This window comes from Brassica oleracea, chromosome C1, assembly GCF_000695525.1.
Source record: "Brassica oleracea var. oleracea cultivar TO1000 chromosome C1, BOL, whole genome shotgun sequence".
Lineage (NCBI taxonomy): Eukaryota > Viridiplantae > Streptophyta > Magnoliopsida > Brassicales > Brassicaceae > Brassica > Brassica oleracea.
Window position 1 is genome coordinate 29600345 of NC_027748.1, and position 10361 is coordinate 29610705.

Sequence of the window (10361 nt, forward strand, 5' to 3'; positions counted from 1 at the left end):
TATTAATTTTATATATGTATTTTTGTGTGCTCTATAAAGGTAGATTTATCTAATATTCCACTAATTTTTTCTGTCTTTAAGCCATTAGAACGTTTTTGGATATGCAGGTTTATCAAATCCAGATCTGAAAAACCTGCATATCAAATCCAGATCTGAAAAACCTGCATATCAAATCCAGATCTGAAAAACCTGCATATCAAATCCAGATCTGAAAAACCTGCATATCAAATCCAGATCTGAAAAACCTGCATATCAAATCCAGATCTGAAAAACCTGCATATCAAATCCAGATCTGAAAAACCTGCATATCAAATCCAGATCTGAAAAACCTGCATATCAAATCCAGATCTGAAAAACCTGCATATCAAATCCAGATCTGAAAAACCTGCATATCAAATCCAGATCTGAAAAACCTGCATATCCAAAAACGTTCAAATGACTTAAAAATAGAGAAAATGAGTGGAAGATTAGATAAATCTACATTTATAGAACACACAAAAATACATATCTAAAATTAATAGATTTACCTTTAAATTAATGGAAGATGAGTACCATTTGATTAAAAACCTGTAAAAGAGATAGATTAGTAAGAAATACATGAGACAAAACTGAAAAATTCATATAAAGTTTTGGTGTTTTCAAGTCAAAGAGATTAGAGAGAGGTTGGAGAGTTTTAGAATGATGAACATTACATTTTTGTTGCAGCCATTTGAGAGGAGGAGGGAGAATGTGTAAATTTTTCTTTATATAGGGAGACAAAAAATCCAATTAGATTAAATATTTTTTACTCAGACGACTTCCTGGACGACTTACATTTCAGTTGTCTGGTGAAGAAATTAAAACAGACGACTTACATGTAAGTCGTCCAGAAGAGTTTAATATTTTTAGCGGGAAATTAAATATTTTTAGCGGGAAACTAAAATAGAAGATTTTCCAGACGACTTACAAGTAAGTCTTCTGGTTTAAATTATTTAAGCGGGAAAATATTTTTTTTAAAAAATTTTAGGCGGGAATATTTGGACGACTTACATGTAAGTCATCTGTTTTATTTTCTTCACCAGACGACTGAAATGTAAGTCGTCTGAGTAAATTATTCAACAGACGACTGAAATATAAGTTGTCCACACCCTAAACATAACCCCTAAACTTAATTATCTAGTTAAAGACTTCATAAAATCAAATCAAACTTGAAAAGTGTTTACTATACACATAAATAAACACATATAGGTGAAAACTAATTTTTGAAAAAAACATTTTAGTTTTCCAAAATCTAACCCTAACAATACATACAATACTACAACATATGTTTGCCAAACTCCTAAACCAAAGTATTTCATGATTCACTACTTCCACTCATCTATCTTCAAAACAAATCAATTTTATCATATCTTAATTTATATCACTTAAAACTGTTTATAATTACTTGATTTTTATTTTTCACGCATCAAAATATTTTTTTACAAGATTTATAAATTATTTTTAAAATAAACCGGTACCAGACGACTTACACTTCAGTCGTCCAGACGACTTCCAACATCTCAGACGACTCAGACGATTTACTAGGGCTATATTCGTAAAAATGGCTTCTGTTTTTTTGTTTGGTCACAAGGGGCTGAGCTGTAATTTCACTAGGCTTTTAGGTTAGTTTTGCATTTGATTCAAGTTTGGGTATAAGTTTGGGGTTAAAATCAAGTTGTGGGTTAGTTTTGGCAAAAACCCTTATATATATATATATATATATATATATATATATATATATATATATGTTATATGGCAGAACTGGAACTATTTGATCAAATATATGTACATTATATGTTAAATTTCCATTATTTTATCATTCTTCTCAAATAAATCTATACTATTATTTGATAAATGAATTTGTTGATTTGTCATGTTGTCCATAATTTTAGGTAATGTTGCTTATTTGTCATATTTTTATTAGGTTTTAGCTAAATCGTTGATTTATAATTAGTTTTTAGCTGATTCACTAATTTATTAATTTAAAAAATACCCTTAATGAATCTTATATATAATTAAAAATGAATTTCATTTTAATAGTATTGAATTTATATGTAATATTAAATTTTTAGTTACTTTTTCTTATATATCATATTCTTATTAGGTTTTAGACTTTTAGCTAGGTTATTGATTTATTATTAGTTTCTAACTGATTATTAGTTTCTAACTGATTCACTAATTTGAAAAGTGAATTTGCTGATTTGTCATGTTCTCCGTAATTTTAGTTAATTTTACTTATTTGTCATGTTTTTATTAGGTTTTAGCTAATCATTGATTTATTATTAGTTTTTAACTGAGTTACTACTAATCTACTGTTTCAAAAATACGCTTAATGAATCTAATATATAATTGATAACAAATTTCATTTTAATAGTATTAAATTTATATGTTATATTAAATATTTAGTTAGTTTTTTTATCTGTCATATTCTTATTAGGTTTTTGACTTTTAGCTAGGTTATTGATTTATTATTAGATTTTAACTAATTCACTAATTATTTAATTTAAAAATACCCTTAATGAATTTTATATATAATCAAAACGAATTTTATTTTAATAATATTAAAATTTTATATTGTATTAAATATTAAATAATTGATTATAAAATAATATAATAAAATTATCAAAAATATATTTTAAAAAAATAAGATAATTCTTATATATACTGTGTTGCTATCAGAAACCAATATTTTATTATAAAAGTTTAAAAAATAAGATACAAAATAATTAATAATTAAATATTAGTCAAGCAAAAACATTTATTTATTTTTTTGTTATCCAAGCAAAAACATTTGCATAAAGATGTTTTCTAAACTATTTCTAAGATATGCGTGTTTTGAGAAATTTAACATAATAATAAGTATATATTTGATGAAAAATATTTGACATATATAAATTTGATTTAAATATTTGAAAACATAAATAGTAACTTATTATGCTGGTTTTAGATTAATAAGACATAAACTAATAAGTATTCATAAGAAGATCATGCCTGCATATGCGGGGAATACACCTAGATAAGTAAATAGGCGGCATCGATGATTAAATTCTGTGTAGAAACAAAAAAAATGATTTTTTCAGTTTCCATTTACATAAACATGAAATACCCCATAAAATTGTATTCACCATTCATCATTGAGCGATGGCAATGAGTATGTCACAACTTCCACAGGATTTGTAGAGGAGGAGGCCACATCTCTAAGACGGTTACGAAGTACTTGCAAACTTTGGAACCGTTATTCAACGATAGTAGATTTGCAAGAAATCACTTTGAGAAAGCCAAAAAAACAGAGTTTTGTTCTCATGTTGACCAAAGAGTTCAGGATTTTTACGTTGAATGTCCACCTCCGTGGAATGCCATCTGCCGAGTTTGAAGGTGAGATTAGCCTATTTGATAAGCATTCTTCTAATTCAGCTATACTCGATATATCTCAAGTGTTTCATTGTGATGGCTTGTTGCTATGTACCATCAAAGAAGAGACAAGAATCGTGGTTTGGAACCCCTGTACTGGCCAAACCAAGTGGAACCAACCAAGATATCCATACAGGAAAAGCGACACCTATAATCTTGGACCCTACCAAGACAGTAACTGCGGCAATACTAGCTACAAAATTCTGAGACACGAGCGTTATGACGGGGGTGATATAGACAATCAAAATTCGAAATCTGTGAGATTAAGTCTAACTTATGGAGGACTCTTGATCTCAATATTGACTGTCAGTTAGTAGACACTGAGTACCGCGTGTCTTTGAGAGGAAAGACATACTGGTTTGCTGGGTATATATTATCAACGAGTTTGACAACGGTATATTCTTAGTCAGTTTTGACTACCAGACCGAGACATTTCGATGTCTTTGTCTTCCCAATCAGTGTCGCAGTCCATATAATTATGTATCTCTTTCTCTTGTTAGAGAACAGAAGCGTTCTGTGTTACGACTACGTAGACGGACATCACAAATAGAGGTATGGGTAAGAAATGATGAGACCGAAGTGGCGTTGTGGAGCAAACTATTAGTAGTGGATTCCCCTGAGGTTCAATTTTGCCATCTAACAAGTTTTTTTTTTTTTTTTTTGGATGTCCATCCATCTAACAAGTTTATTGGTGGAAAAGGAGAAGAAAGTCCTCGTGTGCTGTGAGAGATGGATGGACATCCAAGACGCGACCAAGTCCAACGACTTTGTATACCTTGTTGGGGAGGATAATAAAATCACAAACGTGTATTTCGGAGCATCTAAACTATTGTTGTCTTTTTTTCCATTATTTAGTTATGTTCCCAGTTTGGTTCAAATCCAGTGACCTAATGGTCACCAACGAACTAAAGGAAACACTGAATTTCTTATCATTCCCAAAAAAAATCACCATTCACAAGGAATAGTTTTTCTTTCTTGTTCCTCCGCATTCTTTTTTTGTAGAGAAATATAGAACAAAAGCATTCCTTGTTAAATTTGATAAGGAACAAGCATTCCTTTTCATTCCTGCAATTTTATTCATATACGTTCATTTCCTATTCGTTCTCCGTGTTCCCGAAAAGGTCACCAGTCGGAACCTAAATAAGCTACAAATGCAATCTTTTCATAATCAGTGAATTTTTTATTTCCTAGTTGTCACATGGATTTTTTTCTAATTACTTTAAATGGTAAAACAATAATTTGAATTAAAAATTGACTACTGTAATTATTTAAATAGGGAAACTATCTACAAGAATTGAAGGTTTCCATATGTGTAATATGCAAGGACGGGCTTTTAAGCCCGTCAAACATTAGCTTAAAAGCAAATTTTTATTTAATTTTATTAAATTTGATTTAAATTTCCATTTAAAAAAAAATTCTGAATTTTATTTAACTTTTTTTGTTTATTTTATTAATTAAAAAAATTAAAAAAAACTGACATATCATCTTTTTACTTGTATTGCTGGTCATTTTTTACTTTGTACGTTTTTTGTGATACAAATGTCAGTTTAAAAGTTAAAACTGATAGTGAAAAAATGACAAAACTTAGGTTCACTCCATGTGGTGAACTCTCAAATTCACCTATATTATTAACACCAATCAAATTTCCATGTAAGATTAGTAAATAAGAAAGGAATAAAAACTAACAAATAAAAAGAAAAATAGCTAAAAAATAAAAAAGAAGGAGACGTAGCCGTTAGAAAAAGATTAGAACGTGATCTCCATCTGCTTCTTCTTCTCCGTCGCCCAATTTCGGTTTCACCTTCTCCAAACCAAATCAAGCCATGTTTGACGGCGATGACAACAATCTGCAACGGCTTCTGAGTAGCTAAGCTTCTTTTTTGCCGAGAGATTATCAATATCACGTTCTGATAATCACATTATTTTTCTGATAATCACAATTCCTGAAAATCATTATGGTTCTTTGTTTTTATGAGAAGAAAGCAGAGTATTTAAAAATTTATTTTTATTGAATATTGTTGTTTACACACACAGTGGTTAGCAAGATATGCGAGCTTGACAACCACGCCTTGTGGTTGGTCGTGAAAATGATTTCTTGACCTTAGGTTCTTGTCTAAACCCCTCTTTTGAGCATACATAAACCACCCTTACTAGCTTTTGGTTTTTTCTCGAAGTCCGTTGTCTCTTTACATCGAAACCATGATTGCCTCCATACTTTCTATAAGCTTTATATGCAGACTCATCAGAACTAAACTCCATTCCAATACATAGTTCATAGCTTTTCTGATTTTCATTGTTTGCCTCTAAAGCATCAACATCTTTAGTCTGAAGATGTTCCTCGTTGTTGTTTATGTTCTCTTCTTCATCGAAATCACTGACTGAAGCATCATCACTACTGAGTGTATCATCTTTTTCCTCGAGTAAAAGCTCATCCGAATTCTGACTTAACAAACGAGTTTCACCGGAGACTTGCAAACTAGATTCACCCTGACTAATGGGAACTGTTTCTTGACCACTTAAATGATTATTCTCCATTGCAACTATATAGCAAAATATAAACTCCAGTCAAAGATTACCTTAGATAACATATAACAATTATACCTTATTTTAATAGAGATTCTAGAAAATTGATGTTCTTAACTTGAAAGAGAATAAAAGAAAGTAGAGCAACATACGGATGCAACAACGTAGCCGAGGCTGTAATTCAGGCTATAAATTACTTGGGAGCAGCATCCTATTATCAAACTTCAAGAGAATTCTTAAAACCTAATTGATAAAACAAGATCACGTTCTAATCCTTTTCTAACGGCTACGTCTCCTTCTTCTTCTTTTTTTAGCTATTTTCCTTTTTTTTTTGTTAGTTTTAATTTCTTCCTTATTTACTAATCCTACATGGAAATTTGATTGGTGTTAATAATAGAGGTGAATCTGAGAGTTCACCACAGAGGATGAACCTAAGTTTTGTCCGTGAAAAAAACATCAAAGTTTAAAGTGATAGTAAATTACACTTTGAGGATTTTTTATGTGACTTTCCTGAAGAAGTAGGCAATGAAAATGATTTTGAGTTGCTATATTGAAACTTGTATCTGTGAGGATACCCATGAAGTTTATAACAGCGGTTGACAGTGTGACTAGCAATACCATAATGAGAGCAGACTGACCTCTGTTTCTGCCAGAGGCGGACCTACTAGCCCAATAGGGTGTCACATGACACCCCTTAAATATGATAAAGTTTGAAATTGCATGTAAAATCAATAAAGATTAAGTAGCATCTTTGGTTAAAGCTATACTCTGAACCCCCTGTAACCAAAGTTCGATCCCACCTTGAAACCCATATAAATTTTTTATTTTTTTAGTCAAAGGCTTGACCCAGGTTAAAACATTCGCTGGGTCTGCCACTGGTTTCTGCTTGTTATAGCCAGTATTGTAAGCAGCAACAATTTCATCAGTCAGGTCGTTTGTGAAACTTGAAATGCAATCATGCTTGTGTTCTTGATAGAACTCTGACTTTCTTTTAGATCTTACTCTTAACTCTGCTGATACTATGAAAAAATAGAATTGGGAAATTAAGTTCATGTATTGCCTTTTATCCTAAGATCATATGTATATTTAAGGCAGAGCCGGTCCTAGTAATTACAAGGCTAGAAGCCAGAATAAAACCTGTAATACCTGTAACATCAACCCAACCACTATGCTACTGAGAACTCACCGTCCTTATGTAACCGTTTATAATCTTAATATTTGGCGGCCGGAAGCACAAGCTCCAAGGCCGGTACTGATCTAGGGTAAAATCAATATGAAATATATCCAAATAGTTTCACTCATGCTAAACACATGTAATGGTATATGAGCTTCCATGCTGTTTCCACCATCATAAGCAAGCGGCACAAGCTGTATGTACAATGCAGATTGTAGCAAGTAATCTCTTCACAACATCATACAGAAACAACTGAAGAGCCCAATGGAGAACCTGCAAATGAAAGTTTAGTTCTAGCTCATGTTTCCTTACCATACTTTAGTCTATCAATTTATTTTTCAGAAGAATTGTGATATGTCTTGTACTCTATTCAACCGAAGAGAGAAGTCACGTGAATGTGCACGTGCAGTGTTTAAATAACTCTTTAAGAGAAGTAGTTGCTGTTACAGAGAATAGCTCTAGCTTACGATTGTTTTGTATGTTCGGAAGGCGAAACAATTTCTTGGAAACAGTACGGAACACAAAGAAAGAGATGCCTTGTGCATGAGCTCAAGTTAAGATATTAAGATTGTAATTCATTAATTTACTGTGGTAATACAGAGCTTGAAATACATCACCCAATCAACCCACATCATTTTGGATAAAACACTACAAGAAAATATGAATATTTTTTTTTTTTTTTTTGATAAAAGAAAATATGAATATTGCTACCAGTAGTGGTCCATGGCTGTGTCAGGATGTACAAGATAGCAAGGGCGAGGCGATAATGTGGTGCATTAGAGAATTTTGCTTATCCTTATCGACAGCCATCCTGTAACATCTTCATGATCCATCCCAGAAACCTTTCTTAACACCTGAGTAAGAGGAAATGATTAACGTCTCGTCTCTTTTCAGACTCACGCTTAAAACTCTAACCAGAGAAAATACATAATGTACCTCATCGCCCTCATCTGCAATTGGTAGTACTCTTGAACAATGTGAGAATCCAGCTTATTTGAGGGTGACACATTGTCTATCGCCATATTCGGGGCTATTGGTAGCTCTAACCGTTATTTCTGCACTTCAAGTTTTCTGGATAAGTCTTTGTTCAGCTCATGTGGTTAAGATACATGACAAACAATAAGAAATCATGGTAGGACATTACGAATGATGCTAGATCATGCAAGAATATTAAGTTTCTGATAATTTAAATTTACCAGAGCACATTGAGGTAGTGAATTGATGATGCTTGGACCAGTTCCTCTTTTTCAATTGCCAACTGCAGCCAAATATGCAATAACTACCAAGTTATCATCCAGGAAGATACATGATTTGGAAACCACATTATTTACCTTGTCTTCAATGCAATGGTAAGAAAAACATCCAAACCTTATTTACCTAGTCTTCCAAACTGTTGACTTCAGAAGCCAGTATTTGGGAACGCACATCAGGAGCACTACATTCCAGCAGCGCATCTGCATACTCAATCCTAACAGATACAAGTTCTCCCTGTAAGGAAAACAGTGATAAATTAAGTTAAGGCTCTTGGGATAATTTACAAAATAGCCTAGTGGATGGAAGAGCACGGCATACATATACTCATACAGAATCATACTGAGAAAAAACTTAAATTTTGATTCTCATAAGTAACCATCAAGAGATTTGATAAACGGAATGCCAAAACATAACTTCAAGATTCATCTAGACGATCACTACAGCAAACATGAAAATCATGCTTTTTTACTAAAATATACTCATAGACCATAAATAATTGGGATTTGTTGAGTATGGGTTGTTAATAGAAGATACTCTATCGCTTTGTGTGAGCTGCATATATAATGTTATGCCGTCGAAGTTTAGGGCGACGTATAGTTAAATTTCTTCAAAAATCTTCCACTTTGTGTATATTTTCCCTATTTATAAAGGCAAATCCATTTAAAATTCAATTACGTTTTCTTAGCAACAATTAGGCAAATTTCACAAAACATTAGTGTTGCTTTTCCTACTACGGTTATGTTATGCTATATTTCTTTGTTTTTTTATCATTACTGCATCCATATCAATCTCAACCAGAAGAAAGCGAGACAGATATTTAGCATTCCAATGTTTATAATGGAAAATGATCGGCAAAAAAAAAAATTCTTTTGATTAACGGTATGGTTTAATTTACATATATTTTTTTATTCAACCAACTATGAAAAAGACTTTTGAGGGACAAACTTCATTATGTAGTTTGATCTCAAAATGTCTTTTAATGTCTAAGACCACAAGTAATAATGTTTATATGTATATGATGAGATGAGGAAAAGAATCAAAACCCGTAGGTGAATTCAAGAGTCCTGATTACTTGCTTACCAACAGGGCTAAGCATCAGTTCATGGAGCCTGGATTTTGTCCTTCTCTGGATCAATGGATGAAGCTGCAAGCCACTCTTCCACTGCCTCTTGATGATAGCTTGAAGGGCAAAGTTGGCATGAGGATGAAGGATGAGATAGCTCACTACAAGAAAACAGAGGGATTCTGATGGCCGAAATCGTCAGAAATTCGTCGGAATAGACTGATTCCGACGAATTTCTGACAAACCTGTCCGTCGGTATCGTTTTGTCGGAAAAAAAAAATTCGTCGGAATTTCGTCAGAACTTCCGACGACTTTCTGACGAATACCGAGAAACGTCATTCTGACGAACTTCCGACGATATTACGATGAGGACACACGAGACCAGAGTTCATCGGAAAAACTATTTACCGACGGAGAACGTTCCTCGGACAATTCCGACGTAGTGGATTCCTCGGTGTATTCCGACGGACATTGGTCGTCGGAATATACCGACGGACATTAGTCGTCGGAATATACCGATGGATATTTGTTCGTCGGTATATTCCGACGGAAGTTGGTTCGTCGGTAAATTCCGACGGATATTGGTCCGTCGGTATATTCCGATGCCCAGAGTTCGTCGGAATATACCAATTTTAAAAACGAATTAATTTTGCATTTTTATACATGTTTTTATATTAAAAATTAATTAATAAATTAAAAAAATCAGAAATTTAAAACTAATAATATTATATAATTTAAATTCATACAAACCGAAATAGAAAAAAAACATTCAGAAAGTTTAAAATTCATACAAACCGAAATAGAATAAAAAAACATTCAGAAAGTTTTAAAAACCCGAAAAAAACTAAGATGAACTCGAAGACATCAAACGATCTAGCTTCTGCATTATCTCGGTGTTGAACTTCTTCTGGGATGCCA

At 32.5% G+C, this 10361-nt stretch overlaps 1 protein-coding gene and 1 long non-coding RNA gene across 2 annotated transcripts; one reads left to right on the plus strand and one right to left on the minus strand.

Annotated features, from left to right (window-relative positions):
- Positions 1 to 3371: 3371 nt before the first annotated feature.
- Positions 3372 to 3835, plus strand: LOC106336951 (putative F-box protein At3g49980). The gene is made up of 2 exons (XM_013775949.1): positions 3372 to 3538; positions 3667 to 3835. The coding sequence occupies exons 1-2, from the start codon at positions 3372 to 3374 to the stop codon at positions 3833 to 3835; spliced, it is 336 nt and encodes a 111-aa protein (XP_013631403.1).
- A 3996-nt stretch (positions 3836 to 7831) lies between these two features.
- On the minus strand, positions 7832 to 8621 carry LOC106303495. Its single transcript, XR_001262492.1, has 4 exons — positions 8504 to 8621; positions 8323 to 8384; positions 8063 to 8181; positions 7832 to 7980 (listed from the first exon to the last, which is right to left on the minus strand). It is a non-coding gene; the product is annotated as an uncharacterized LOC106303495 (long non-coding RNA).
- Positions 8622 to 10361: the final 1740 nt, after the last annotated feature.

Excerpts from the sequence above, each read along its gene's own strand:
- LOC106336951 (XM_013775949.1), top strand. The coding sequence starts at position 3,372 with ATGCCATCTGCCGAGTTTGAAGGTGAGATTAGCCTATTTGATAAGCAT. Across the intron at positions 3,539-3,666 it reads CCCTGTACTGGCCAAACCAA|ACAATCAAAATTCGAAATCT; the intron begins GTGGAACCAACC and ends GGGGTGATATAG.